General features: G+C 38.2%; 4 protein-coding genes across 4 annotated transcripts; 3 read left to right on the forward strand and 1 right to left on the reverse strand.

The window, feature by feature from the left end:
• The first annotated feature begins 372 nt into the window (after positions 1–372).
• On the forward strand, positions 373–4167 carry LOC133709674 (uncharacterized). The gene is made up of 9 exons (XM_062135489.1): positions 373–531; positions 829–951; positions 1158–1355; positions 1643–1724; positions 2107–2252; positions 2687–2800; positions 3133–3264; positions 3593–3706; positions 3829–4167. Exons 1-9 carry the CDS (start codon positions 478–480, stop codon positions 3877–3879), a joined length of 1014 nt encoding a protein of 337 aa, XP_061991473.1. The 5' UTR covers positions 373–477; the 3' UTR covers positions 3880–4167.
• Positions 4168–4967: 800 nt separating this feature from the next.
• Positions 4968–7563, forward strand: LOC133712163 (origin of replication complex subunit 6). The gene is made up of 10 exons (XM_062138246.1): positions 4968–5146; positions 5229–5275; positions 5351–5455; positions 5572–5652; positions 5860–5971; positions 6064–6126; positions 6234–6321; positions 6465–6535; positions 6858–6954; positions 7037–7563. The coding sequence occupies exons 1-10, from the start codon at positions 5027–5029 to the stop codon at positions 7117–7119; spliced, it is 867 nt and encodes a 288-aa protein (XP_061994230.1). The 5' UTR covers positions 4968–5026; the 3' UTR covers positions 7120–7563.
• Positions 7564–8301: 738 nt separating this feature from the next.
• Positions 8302–10885, forward strand: LOC133709379 (sphinganine C4-monooxygenase 1). Its single transcript, XM_062135101.1, has 2 exons — positions 8302–8820; positions 10062–10885. The coding sequence occupies exons 1-2, from the start codon at positions 8599–8601 to the stop codon at positions 10611–10613; spliced, it is 774 nt and encodes a 257-aa protein (XP_061991085.1). The 5' UTR covers positions 8302–8598; the 3' UTR covers positions 10614–10885.
• A 1727-nt stretch (positions 10886–12612) lies between these two features.
• Positions 12613–14804, reverse strand: LOC133712321 (protein PHYTOCHROME KINASE SUBSTRATE 1). Its single transcript, XM_062138426.1, has one exon. It carries the CDS (start codon positions 14301–14303, stop codon positions 12798–12800), a length of 1506 nt encoding a protein of 501 aa, XP_061994410.1. The 5' UTR covers positions 14304–14804; the 3' UTR covers positions 12613–12797.
• Between the last annotated feature and the right edge of the window lie 377 nt (positions 14805–15181).

A 15181-nucleotide genomic window follows, 5' to 3' on the forward strand; every position in this document is an offset into this window, starting at 1 on the left:
TTAGACACTTCCCTAAAAGTTAAACTCTAAAACTTATAAAGCTAAGATCTACGAGAAATTAACTTGAATATTCTCTGCTTATAGAATCGTGAGCGAAGCGGTCGGACCAATAGATTTGTCTGACCGTCTATAAGTTCACAGTAAGGAAGAACACTTTCGAATTTTCAATGTTAAACGATAGTGTATTGAATGTGATCGGTGGAATGTACATGTCGACACAAACGTCTTTTTTCATTTTTTTTTTACTGTCGAATGATTTACTGCCAGTAGTTTATCGTCGCTCGATATACATTCGGTCAAAACGGTAAAGATTTCTTACGCTGCCTTAACCGCAGCTGGTCAGAGCAACTTTTCGGGGAGGAAAACGGCGTCGTCTACCCTAGACTGTTGTCTTTTTTGTTGGTCTGGAATTTATAGAAGTCGGGAGTGTACGAAAAAGTGACCGTGTCTGCGGCAGCGGCGAAAGACAACCAAACCATGGCGACGGAACTCGAAGAACTAGTGGGATTTCTATCTTCCCCATCTCCAAATGTAAGCACTTTTCTTTCTCATCTATACCCACTTACTTAACTTGCTTACAAATCCCACCACAGTAATTAAATTCTTAGGCTTTAATTCCATGGAAACTTAAATTTTTGGTGACTGTTCTGGGTTAGTTTCATCTTACGTACATATTTGAGAGATTAGTGTCATTGAGCTCCTCTACTTCTAGGATATGTGGGTGTCATAGGCACGTTCTTGTTCCCAAGTGTTTTTATTTAACTGGATTTTAGAATGCAATTTGATTGATGGTAATGGATAATTGACCAACTCTTTTATGTTTATTAGTTGACAAAGGCAGCTGTTGATATTGTTCATGGATTAACCGGGTCCGAAGATGGCTTGAAGTCTCTAGCCAGTCATGCAGAGATTCTGCTGCCGCCATTATGGCGGCTCTTAGCCGGAAAGAAGGTGTTATTAGCACGATTCCTTTTGGAAACTTCTTCCTGCAATTGTTTGTAAAGTTTTTTCAACTTGATCATTGCGCAGTAATGCAGAAAGGGCTTGGAATTTGGGTTTTTTATGCCATTGTGCAAAGCTTTTACTCATTCTTATCTTGTCATCGTTCTCCACCGAATAGTATTTCGAATGAAAAAAATTGGTTTCATGTTTTTCAGGAGGTCTCGGAACCTGCAGCAGTAGCTCTTGTTAATCTTTCCCAGAGGTCGGCTGTAGCAGCAAAGATGGTTGATATGGGAATGATTAACCTGGCTATGGACCTTTTATTTAAGTCAGAACCTAATATAAGCCGGTTGCTGGTAATGCTTTTAGTTAATCTCACACAATTAGAAAGTGGTACTGCCTCTTTACTGCAGGTGTGTTTTTTCTCCTCAGTTCATATTATGATAGATCCCCTAGAAATACGCATAAATGAAGATGATAACATTAACCCCTCATTTTTCTTTTTAAGAAGAAATTGCAATCTATTATATGCATTTATACTTTTGCTGTTTGGGTTTAAAAAACAAGGCATTTTTTTTTAATCATTGCCGTACATGTATATTTACATATTTTGGTAATGTAAATATTATGGATCTGTATTTTTCTGCTCTGTCACTTTAAACATAAATTACTAATCATAAGAACTATGTTTTTGTTCTAGACTGGACATGAGAAAATGCAAGGGCTCTATGTTATGAAGCTTGTGAGATCATTTTGTAGATCCTCCTCCAGTGAAGATAGCGGTGTGTTGTTCTTTTCTACGTTGTTTCTCTTTTATGTTCTACTTGGTACATGACAGTGAAAAGCGTAAAAATGAAGCTTGCCTTCTCGTTCCTCTAGATCATTTTAGGTAGTCTTGACTCTTGAATTTCAGCCATAACATCCTGAAAGTTGATGTTTTTTTCTTTGGACACAAGTGCTTTGGCTTTCCAAGATGTGCATCTTTGATGGTCCAAGATCACATTTTAGTATTCTGGACAAAAATTACAAAAACAGAAGTTGTACCTCTTTAGAAAATTCTGATGTATCTCCAAGTTGTTCTTTTTGCAGTCATTCAAATATTGGCATTTGTATATCACAGTTATCACTATATTGCTCTGATTTTTTTTTTCCCACATGTATCAGAAGATCCATTTGAACATGTTGGGTCTATACTTGTGAACATCTCAAAGAAAGAAGCAGGCAGGAAACTTTTACTGGACCCTAAGCGAGGACTTCTGAAGCAGATTATTAGACAGTATGACTCTTCTAGCCCATTGAGAAGGAAAGGGGTATGTACAATAGATCACCTCAATGAATTAGGATAAGGAATCTTGCATTGTCTACTAGCATGTATCTTTCACCTCTGATTATCAATAGTTAGTAAGAGACAATTTCTTGTACACATGACAACAATTTCTTTATGACTTGGCCTGAGTTGTAAAGATGAAGTAGCTCTAGGACACCATAAAACATTAATTTTTTTTATGAGATCTTTAAAGAAACTGTTATTGAAGTACATTTTACCATCAGGACAGCTGTCATTTGAATGTTGGCTTCCTATTTATCATTAGTTAGGCTTTCTTAATGGATTCAAATTCTTCATCTATCAAGGACAGCTTACTGTGGTTTGTGATTGAGCAGCCAAACATAGTGCCAATCTAGTTAAGGAAGTGTAGTTAGACACACTGCTAACCTCTTTAGTACAATGATTGTTTGCTCACAGGTTTCTGGAACTATTCGTAACTGTTGTTTTGAAGCTGCGAGCGAGCTTCAGAATTTGCTTTTGATTTCAGAGTTTCTCTGGCCAGCTCTGCTTCTGCCTGTTGCTGGTAACAAGGTAAGATAAGCACCTGCTTCTTGACTTTAGAACTTTCTTATCAATTAGGCTGAGGAAAGCTGGACTCTTTACTTTTTAGTGCAAGAACGTTAGATGAAAAGTATCCTTTATTTACTAAAACACATCATATAAATATTCTCTCCCGCATTTGTCTCCTGACTTTTATTTTTAAAGAGTTATAGAATCTTCACAAATTTTGTTATAGATAGCGTTCTATAGTTCTATCTGCTTACGAGTTGCAATACTAAAATATAAAGAGTTCTGTTTCTTTCTGCTACTCTTCATTTTTTCTTTTTGTTTCCTCTTCTGTTGATATGGTAAATGGTGCCCAGATTTACAGTCAGCAAGATAGATCAAAAATGCCACTTGAGCTTAGTAGTGCTCTCTCAATTGAGCGTGAACCAGTTGATGATCCTGAAATTCGTGCTGAAGTCCTGGAGGCAATATACATGATCACATTACAGGTCGACTAACTAACATTTCGTCTGAGTTCTTTCTAAGTGTGCTCTAGATGCAGTCATTTATATCTTGACTTGTTTATTTAATGGATGGTATTTTGCTGCATGCTTTCAAAGTTAAAAACAAACATGTGATATCAAGGAATGTGATTCAATAACAAAGGGCCGAGTCTATACTATAAATGTTGTTGGATGAATGCGTAGATAGTGCATTTGTGGAGTGCTTTCTCTTGACATATGCATGTTATGCAATCAGTAGAGCTTTATAGAATAAGACGTACAATATAGCATCTCAATAACTTTTAATCTCATGTGTGGCTCTCCGTCCCTCCAGGAGGCAGGTCTAAGAGCCTTTTGGTCTGTCAATGGACCAAGAATAATACAAGTGGGTTATGAAGATGAGGAAGATCCTAAAGTAATGGAAGCATATGAGCAACTCGGCTCCTTGGTATGTACTAGTTTCTGCTTGCCTACGCACATAACACTTGCCTTTCTCCACTTCTCTTCTATTATTTCTTGTGCTTTTTCCTCCAACACTAACGTTACCGCTGCCTTCTATTGTTTTACCAGTTGATTAATAGCAGCGGGACGGAGGAATCAGCAATTGAGACATCAAATTAGCAGTAAGAAGATCATCAATTTTGATCCAATGGACCCTCAGCAGGTTTGCAATGCTGGCCGTCAGAACTCAAAGCAATGCTTTTGGTGATGTTTGTCGTGGCATAACCTTTAGCCCTTTCAGAATAGAATTGTTCGGCTGGTTAGGAAAAAGTGTTATGAGTTATGGAAAAAGATGGCATTCTAAGCACATTGAAATAGATAACCTTGTGCTATGTTTGAATCCTTAAAGTTACTCAGTTTGGATCCCATTAAAACTCAAATTTACCATCGTTGGAGTCTTCATTTCCAGTAGACTTTCGATATTTTACTTTAAGAACAGTCCTCTCAGAGGTAGTAAATGATTTGCTAAACACATGGTGCAGCCATAAGAAGCCCTAAACTTGTTCTTAGCATTTTTACCAAAATGCAATACTTTCTCATCACTCGCAATAATTACTTTCATATTATTTGCTAAGAGAAAAAAAGAAAAAGAAAAACAAAAATTACGAGTAATTATTGCGTAAAATTATGGTAAATATCCTGGTCAAATTTACACAATTACCCTCTGTAAATAAAGACGTCCATTTTTAACTTGCAGGCGCCAAAAGCTTGTGCTAAGGGGATAAGTAAATAGCATTGTTAGCACATTTTAGTAGATTAACCTTGTGCTTTGTCTGAATCATTCAAGTTACTATGTTTGGATCCCTTGAGAACTGAAATGAACTTTCGTTCAAGTCTTCCATGTCCAGTAAATTTTTGATTTTTTCTTTTTGAGAACAGTCTTTTTAGCTAGTAAATAATTTGCTAAACACATGGTGTAGCCATAACGAGCCCTAAAACTGGTTCATAGCATTTTACCAAAAAAAACAATAATTTCTCATCACTCTCGCAAGTCGCAACAATAATCAAAGTACACTTAAAAAAAAAAAAAAAAAGAATTATGAGTAGTTATTGTATAAATTATAATTATCTCGGTCAAATTTACACAATTACCCTCTGTAAATAACGACATCATTTTTAACTTGCGGGCGCCAAAAGCCTACCGGGAAATCCCGGCAAGCGCGAAAACTCGTAATTTGAGTTCCCGCCTTTTCCACGTGCATATATGGCACACCCTTCTCTCTCTCTCAGATCCCTAAACCCTCAAACCCAAAATCATCCAACGAAGATGGATCTTTCAGACATAGCCAAGAAGCTCGACCTCTCCGACTCCAAGCAAGTCGTCCGCAGAGCCGCCGAGCTCCGCCGTCTCTGCGACATCCAGTTCGACTCCTCCGTTATCGGCGTCGTGAGTTTCATTTCATTCTTAATCGTCTTATTTAATGAACGTTTAGAAATTGGGTATTTATAATTTCGGTTGTAATTTACAGGGAGAGGTGTGCAAGGCCGTGATCTGCTTAGAAATAGCCGCAACAAGGTAAATCGATTTTCATGGGCTCTCACATTTATTTTGGGGGATTTTAGGGCTGTGGTTGATTTGGATTGTTTACAGGTCGGGGATTTTGTTTGATCGGCAAAAGGCCATAAAGTTGAGTGGGATGTCGGAAAAAGCTTACACCAGATCCTTTAATTCCTTGCAGAACGGCCTCGGCGTCAAGTGGGTTTTTCAATTTTTCTCATTTGCTTGTTCCAACTTCCAATTTTGTTGCTGTTTTGAAATTTAGTGGAGACTGATTATTGGATTGGATTGCATTGTGGGTTGTGGTGGTGCAGGAACAAACTGGATGTTAGAGAACTTGCGATTCAGTTTGGGTGTGTTAGGATCATTCCCTTTGTGCAAAAGGGTTTATCCCTGTAAGTTTTGATTTCCTTCCTGCAATGCAGCTTTGTTCTCTTGCAGTTTTCAGTGTATACATTATGGGGTTTCATATTACACTGAAGGTGTTTGATAATATGTTCCCGAGAGTCATGTTTTGTTAGTTTGACGTGGAATTTGATTGTGTTGGCTATTGGGGATATTGTCTGATTTGGAAAATCGGTTATTTTCCTTTTGTGCTTCAGTTACAAAACTCGGTTTCTTTCATCATTGTTGCCTTCTCGGCGGGCAGGTGCTGACTTCACTCGACCTGTGTTTGTTGCTGTTGCATTTTATTTGTGCGCAAAGAAACACAAGGTATCGTGCGATTGTTTTGTGTCTTGCACAATTCAGTGACAGGAGGAGTGGCTTCCTCAACATTGACTAATTATATCCTACATGTTTTACAGCTAAAGGTAGACAAGATTAAGTTGATTGAGCTCAGTGGTACTTCTGAAGCTGAATTCTCTTCTGTAAGAAACAGAGTTTCCTTCTATGCATCAGTCTCCTATTGCTGATTGTAATATTATTTATAATCGTTACTTATGTACAAGTGTTTGTGTACCTCCTCCTCCCTCAGGTTTCTGTTTCCATGAAGGACTTGTGCTTCGATGTTTATGGGACTGAAAAGGAAAAGAAAGATCCCAAGGAGGTTAAGGGGAACCGAGGTAGGTGTCTGCTGCTGAGTTTGTATTGAATCTTTGCCGTGGTGCAGTTTATGTAAAAGACTGTTTGATATAATTTGTCATCATAAAACTATGTTTTCAGACGACTTATCTCTGATATGTGTTTCTTGTTGACTTCCCTGCAGAACTTTTAGATGTTTTGCCAGAGAAAAGGAAACTTGAGGATGGTGGTTATTCATCTGATGAAGGATCTGAGGTACTAATTAGCTAATTCTAGTTTCATCATTTGTTCCCTGAAGAAGGAATTCATTATGCTTGCCTCTATATGTTGAGTCCCGACAATGGTTCTTGGTTTGAGTCTGTTCTGTCAGTCCACATGTGATACCTTGCAAAAGTCAACTGATCCTTGAATGCTAGTGAGATATGTTACCATGTCCTGAAATCTAATAGGATCACAATGTACCGAACATTGAGGATTTTCTTGTTTCTTATGTTCTTTAACAGCCTCTAGACTTGGCATTTCATTAGTTACAAATGAATTTCAGTACTGAAACTATAACCGTTTTATGCATTTACAGCCTTCATGCTATAAGAAGCGCAAAACAATAGACAAGCAGGCCTATGAGGGTTGGAAGAAAACTGTCATTGCATCCAATAAACAAACCAAGGCAAAAGGTTTGAGGGCATTTCCTTGTTTCATATATTCTTCACAAGTACATTGAGATGGAACCTAACTATTTTCTCTTGCTTTTCTCAGTTCTTTGCAAGCGGACCACACAAACTGGCCTAAGCAGCTTTCTTAAGAAAGCACCTGATACCCAGAAGTTGGGTGCTACTTAGGACACTTGTTTCTCTTATTTTTTCAAAAGATGCTGGGCATATTTTGCTGGAACAGCAAATGTGAAAAAGAAAGAAAATAGAACAAATTTTGAATCCCCACGGTTGGCTATTGCAACTGAGAGTGTATAGAACTGAAATTTCATCTTTCATTTTGGGTGAGGAGATTAAACTCTCCCGGCCCAATTGTACCGGTCATCGTGGTAATTTAGTAAAAGCTCAAATAAAGAGTAAACCCTCGAGTTAACTTAAGTGGCTAGGAAGGGTTGAGAATTGAGTTAGGATTATGATAGATTAGGAGTTCGATTCCTTTCTAATGTAACTAAAAGAAAAAAAAATGAGTTGAATGGTTGATGGGTTAGTAATGTAGTTTAGTTTGTCATCTAAATTTGATTTTCACTTAATTTTAAAAGAGTCGGTATTCTCAGTGTTAGTGGAGTTTGGTTGATAGGTTAATTGCAGGATAAATTATAAACTCGTATATTAATCTTTTGAGTTCTTGATGACTTTGCGTTTATTACTTATTTACTTGTTGCATGAGTTTTTTTTTTCCTTGAGAAGAAAAGGAAAACAAGCACAACGAAAATCCTCTAACAACATCCCTACCAAACTGGTTTATATTGTAAGGAGAGAAATATGCGGATTTTGGTCTGCGTGGTCAATGACAATAACTACATCGGTTATAAAATTTGCTTCACGAAGAACATGTTTAAAAGAAATACTCTCAAAGTTTTGAGAAAGAGCTTGAATATGTTTAACCAGAGCTCAGATGATCAAACTAGGAGAAATTTTGATCATCTAGAAAAAGTTGTTAGTCCTATTCCATGGGTATACAGCTGACACGCCACCCTTTAGCGTCGACTTGTCCAATTTCAAACGTGAGCAAAAAAAATCTTTAATCGAGTCAAACTCGGTGTCCTTATTTGTCCGTCCACAGAAACGAGGCAAAACCCAAACTACCAAAAAGTCCCAATCCTCTGCCTACACAACAGCCCACCTGGCTTTTCCAATCGCCTCCTTACCCACTGTAAACTCGCGATTCCAACTCACTGTCCATCCCGGAAACGCCACGTAACCGCGTCCCCATCGCTAAAAATGGTACCGCAAACACCGAAACATTAGATGGTTCCACAGTTTGAATGTCTTTGATATTTCTGGGTCCCCTCTTTCTCTCTCTTATTGATTCCAACGAAAGCCTGCTCCTTTTGTTTTAAAAATCCAAACTTGACCCACTTTAATGGTTTTTATCTCAACCCAATTGTTCATTTTAAGCTAGGCGTCAGTAATAGTAGGGAAAGCAGAAGCCTTTTAATAGTTTAGGGTTAGGTTCTCTGTTTTTGGATTTGGGTATTTGGGGAAGAAGAATTAGAAGGAAAAATCATCACCATCCAATTATTTGATATGCAAATTTAGAATTTTGGGTTCACTTGTTGATCCAATTTTTGGGGGGTTTTTATTTATATATATATATATATATCAAAGATGGGATTTGAGGTTTCTGATGAGTTATTGGGAACTTTCGTCCCAGTTTTGATATATTGGGCATATTCAGGGATTTATGTGCTTCTGGGTTCGTTTGACAAGTATCGACTACACACCAGGAAAGATGAGGATGAGAAGAATTTGGTGTCCAAGAGAACCGTGGTTAAAGGCGTTCTTCTTCAGCAGACCATTCAGGCCATTGTTGCTATCATTTTGTTCAAGGTATTACTTGAGCTCTCTTCCTTTTCTGTAGAGACAGATTTTTGGTTGGTTTAGAGTTGGCAGAAGAATAGAATTGGTAATTAACGTGATCATTGGATAAATTAGGAAATTTTAGTTGGTTCTTTTGGGTATTTATTACTGTTTTGTGAGAGTGAATTGGGATTGTGTTCAGGGTTTATCATTGTTTGTTTTTTTGGGGTGAAATTTAAGCTTTAACTGTGTTTATGGTGTGATTAGTGTAGCTTAGAGGATACTAAACCTGCTAGATAGAAGCTTGGATTTTCGGATGGTTTGACAAGTTGTTGGGATGATGATTGTTGGAGTTGGTATGTTCATGAATTAGAGAAGTTGTTCGGGTTGACTAACCTGTTTGTCTTTTTGGTTACAATGATGAACTAAGCTTCAGTTTTTAGTGATTATTACCCCCTCCTTATCATATTTTTTTTTTTGCTGATCCGTGTAGATTATCCAACTAATTAAGCTTTAGTGTCTCAATGTATGACATGATCAAGTGAGAAAATCTGGGCCGTCTGATCTGTAATAGCTCAAAGTAACCAGCATTACGCTGCTAGTACGCTTGTTGTACCTTCAGGCAATGTGTGTGTCTACTTCATGTAGGAGCTGTTGTGGAATTTTAGTCATAATTGAGTGTCATTAGGTGCAGAAAATTAGGTTTCTGTCTATGTTATTCGATTTTTATTGATGGTATTTCACTACCAAGGTTTGCAGTAGAAATTAGGTTTGCCGGCTTCCCTCATGATGATATTCATTATTTTTATGGAGGATAATTAGTAAAGGGGAGAGTAAAATGGTGCTGTATATATCGTCACTTGCTTTTCATGTCAACCGGCTGACTGATGGTTGAGATTTAGTTGAATAGCACAACTAATCCTGACATTTTGCAATTATATTCATTACTATGATAGGTAGAATTCTCTTTTTGTATAAGTTTCAAATAGATAGTTGAAAGAGAATTATTACTATGATCGTTTCAATGATGTGGGTATAATGACATAGTAGTTTTGTTTATGCTGCATCTGATGATTGTTTTCATTATTAATACCCTCTGATCTCTGCTGAGTGTGTTTTCCAACTCCCTATACTAGTTGTTTTTGTTATTACATTGTGAATAAGAATCCATACCTGATTCCTCATTTATTATATGCTAATAAACCTCATGTTTATTTGCTCATATTCATATGCAGATTAAGATTTTTTTTGTCGATTTTGTTATTGTTTAGGTGACAGGAGATGATGGTGCAGCTGCAAGTGTAAAGCCTTCATACATAGATCTAGCGAGACAGTTAGTTACTGCAATGTTGGTTTTGGATACCTGGCAATACTTTATGCACAGATACATGCATCACAACAAGTTCTTGTACAAGCATATTCATTCTCAACATCACCGGCTTGTTGTGCCCTATGCATTTGGAGCCTTATACAATCACCCTGTAGAGGGTCTTCTCCTTGATACAATTGGTGGGGCCTTATCATTTCTCCTCTCTGGTATGTCTCCTCGAGCCTCCATATTCTTCTTCTCCTTTGCCACCATCAAAACAGTAGACGATCATTGTGGATTATGGCTTCCCGGGAACCTCTTCCATGTACTTTTCAGAAACAATACTGCTTACCATGATGTCCACCATCAGCTCTATGGAAGCAAGTATAACTTCTCCCAGCCGTTCTTTGTCATGTGGGATAGAATACTTGGTACCTATATGCCGTACTCATTGGAGAAGAGAACAGGTGGGGGCTTTGAAGTACGACCTGCAAAAGAAGGGAAGGAGATTTGATTCTTACTGAGGAACACGAATGCACTCAAATCGATTGTACCAGTATTATTCTTTTCCTCTTAGGGAGCCACACTGCTTATATTTTGTATATACATATATAATGTTGTGCCTTATTCTTTTGAGTTCCTTTTTGAATGAGTGTTAAAAACTTAGTGTTATGGAATTGAGAATTCTTGTACCCACTGTAGCTCTGGCGGTTTCAGTCTTTACAGGCTATGTTGTTATGCAGTACATTTGTTTTTAAATCTGATATGGAACAACTGCCTTTTTTATTTTTTTGTTTCTAATTGCTGTACATGATTGATCAACACTCTGGTAGTGTGTTATGATTTGTATTCCGGTTGGTAAAGTCATTGTAGCCTTTGTGGGTTCTTGTTTAAATTTGGAGACTATCATCATCTTTGAGAAATAATCAAAACATCCCCCTGACACTATAAACAAACCTTCTGACAACCATGAGGAAATCCTATACACCATTCTATAAGCGACCGACAGTAGTTTACCGAGTGGTCCACAATCCTTACCTCAATGTAATGCTCGAAATGTAAGCCTATTACCTAACAAGATGATCAGGTATGCAGTTTTGAATACTCTGATCTGAGACAAGACTTGCAACTTGATCTGCTATTCTCACCCACGAAACCCAGCTACAAGCTCGGCACAACCCAATTCACTTGTGTGTTTGATATTGGTATAATGAACCTTTCAATAGCATTTATGACACAACGGCTACCTCTTTCCTGAGTTACACACCATCACCATCATCATCCTTGCACATAGCTATCGTCTTAGCTGTACAGTCTTCTCGTGGCAATATGTCATGGTTCCTAAATCTTATATCTTCGCTTGCATTTTACATCATGAGTCATGAGAACAGAATAGGAATGTTTCTAATGCTACTTGTGGCAAAGGACTTGCTGATAGAAACTCTTATCTGCATAACAATACACAATTATCACAGCTTTGATAGACGAAAAAATAAAAAAAATCAATCCCACATTGTTTGCTTAGTTGAGTTAGTTCCTTTCAGCTTGTTCCTTTCTACATCCACAATGTCGGTCCAGGCTATTGAAATAAGGGTTTATATCTGGGTCACTGTATTAATAAGGTGGTTACAGATTGATGGGAGCAGTCTGCTTATCCTTGTGGTTACAGATTGAAATGCTTGTGATTGTTTCTCGGGCTGCGTGTCGTTTTGGACGACATTCCTTCCTTTATAATTGAGATCTGGACATTAAATAGCACTAAATTATTGATGGTATTATTAACAGGACTTTGGAGGTTTATTCAGTTCACGCAGCAACACATGCAAAACCCTTCTGGTCCCTTCAGAGTTGAACTTTCTTTTTGAAACCTATGGAATCTTTCAAGCCCCGAGGGGCCATAACCAAGGCACTTTATATAAGTGATAGGTTTTTTGAGTTGAAAAACAAAAGGAAAACAAACCTATCCACTACAACTGGATTGGTGATGGGGAGCTTTTTCTGGTAATACAATTGAATTGGATGCAAATTCATCTGTTTCTATACTTATGTTACTGTCATTTTTTTTTTAATGGGGGACTAGAACTAGGGTTTATTGATTGTCGACAATCGGAAGAAGGCGATAAATGACTATCTAGAACTCTGTATTAGATGTGCCCCATGGAATGTGGTATATAGACAAAAGATTTGACAACTCGATCATGTAGGTTCCGGTTTAACTGTTTAAGTTGCATTTTCTGAAGCATTGAAAGTGGGATGTTTGTGGCCGCAAGTTTGGATCCACAAAAGAACAAGAACAAAGAAAGCTAGATTTGTTGGATTCTTCTAAGGATGTCATGGAAGAGGAAGCACTAGTAAAGTAACTTTGTTCCTTTGCAGTTAAACCAGCAACTTACATGAAAAAGCTTCATTTCTCTAGAGTTCAAAAAGGGTTTGGCAGAAGTTGTAGTATGGAATCAAGTTGGAGACAAAATTAGGTAGAGCCCTTATGAACAGAAAATGGATAGAATTCCATGTGTTTGAAACTTTGAACAATGTTACCTCTGATAAGAAAAAAAAGAAGATGTAGCTTTAAAGAAGCAACTTTGAACCCTATTAAAGAAGCAACTCTTTGGAATTAACCACTACTATGATCAAAACATATGCATGGTAGAGAACAATTAGTATGATCAAGTACTAGCTTAAGAACTAGTCTAGATCCCTACTGCATGAACAGAAGATGAGAAGCATGTGGTGAATGTGCACGAGGGAGCGACCGTGGTGCAAGTGCATGTTGCCCTTGTACTCTGGAGTCAAAGCCTGTCAACTTAGAGGTTGTCTCAGCTTGAAACCTTGTTGATGGCATGAATGGCATTTCCGGCTTGCGAGGCATCATCTTTGGGTCAATAATGGTCTTCTGGTTGTATGGTCTGTGCGCATTTGTCGCCACTTTCACAGCTTTTTGACTCTTGCAACCTAACAGATCAACAGTTGGACGGTGCCTAATTGGCACCATCTCTTTGTTCATACTAGCTTCTTTGACACTTGTGGTGGTGGTTGGACTTGGCCTGACAAGGTCTTCACAATCTGACATGGCAGAGCTGAAATCTGCAGCACTGGCAGTGACCACACTCCACTCTATGCTTGCCTCACTAGGCGCGTAACATGTTGTAGGGGTGGCACAACCATCTGATGCTTGCCTTGCAAGAAAAGGGTTGTTCTTGCCTGTGAGGCTCTCAATCTCAAACAGGTCTGAACTTGCATCACTGTCTGACTCATGAGTGTAGGTTCCACCAGATTTTGCTGCAGGAAACTCGGCATCCCAAGACAGCATTGTTAGCCTTTTCTCAAGGCCTAAAGCCTTTTTCCTTTTTTCTAACACGGGAGAACCAAACACCTCTATAGACTTCCTCAGTTTCTCATCTTCTATTTTTTGAAAGGTAGGAATCTTGATAGGCAAGTTACTCACCTGCCCGGATTTTGAAGCTGGGAAAGTAAAGCAGTTTTCTCTGCTCAATCCAGTTCCCAACTTATCCATCTTTTCGTTGTTCATCAATGTCTCCTCCTTCACCCATGAATCCGGGGTTTGTTTAATCTTGACTAGAGCTTCACCAACAAGGTCTAGACTTTGTTTAATGTGGGGTGTTGTGATTCCAGAGTTGGCAGCAGCACCATTCTGCTTGAAGCTGATTTCACCAACATGGTCTTCATTAACATCAACAGAATTCTTATCAGTACATGAGCAACCAAGAGTTGCAAAGAAGCTTTTCCTCTGTGCCTTGTTGCTTCTTGTCTTGTTAGTCCTTTTGGGATTTCTCGAACCACTTGTAAGCAGTGCACTCTGGCTGTTCCAACTTGATTCGGAACGAACACTTGGAGTCCCGGGCTGTTGTACCTTTAGCTTCATGTGATCTAGATTGACTCGCTGCTGATGAACATGGAACTTCCTTGAACTACAGGTGCTGCTTGAACTTTTTGAGCTGTCCTCGTCCATTACTCCATTGAAGTATTTTTCAGCTCCAAATACTCCAATTTCTTCCTCTTCTTCCTTCTTTCTAGTTCCCAAGTGCTTATGCTGATCTCCTTTGGAAGGACTGGTGGTTGTGATGACTGGACTGAGGTTTCGGTTTGACTTCTGATCAACGAGTTGACATAGAAAGGTTTCCTCATTAGTACTCAAGTATGAAGAAAAGGAGGCGTCTCGGATATTAGAGGTAACCATAGCCATGGAGAACTCAAGCTCTCAAAATAGTTCAATGCAACAAAAAGAACACACCTAAAAGGGAAATGAGAATCTAGTTTCTAGAGGCTAGGGAGAACCAGATAGGCAAGTAGCACAAAACTACAAGGAAAAAATGAAAAAGACCCAACACTAGCTAGAAGCTTTGCAAGAGCAATCTCTGTTTGATAAAGTGGTATTTTAGGTTTCCTTCAGGTAATACTGTGAAAGAAACCCAACATGAAGGAGCTAATTTTGACTATTCTTCTAACAAAGAGAGAGGGATTGTATTGAAGGAGAAGAAACGTTGAGAAATTATGAGAGGCTTAGATAAGATAAGGCTGGCTAGGAAAATGAGAAGTGTAGATGTATATGTAGGCTCATGCAATATGCAAAGATTTAAAGAGAGTAGGGTCAGGTGTTTGTGGCCGAATTGACCAGAGTTGTCATTTTTTTCACAACAGGGAAATTCATTAGAATTTTCTTGACATGATCTGACTATTTCTATCAGCTTTGCCATACTACAGCATGTAATTTGGATCCATTTTCCATATTTGTGGATGTGGTAACATGGTGCTCTAGATCTCAATTATACATGTTAGGTGTGCACGCAATTGAATCACATACCAGTTGAGATTTGAGACTCTTTAAAACACGAGGGAAGACCAATTCTGTACGAACTGTCTAAATTTCGACAAGTCATTGGTAGATCGTAAATCAGGACCGCACGTTCAACTAATCGACCGTGTTAAGTCCTAACTAACATTTTTAAGAAAATAAACATGTCAGGTCCAGAATCATATGAAGAGTAAGGTCCATATGAGCAACTAATATATGTATTTCTTTGCTGTTAGGAAAACTATAGTTCATGACAGAGAATTTCTGAA

This window comes from Rosa rugosa, chromosome 5, assembly GCF_958449725.1.
Source record: "Rosa rugosa chromosome 5, drRosRugo1.1, whole genome shotgun sequence".
Taxonomy (NCBI): Eukaryota; Viridiplantae; Streptophyta; class Magnoliopsida; order Rosales; family Rosaceae; genus Rosa; species Rosa rugosa.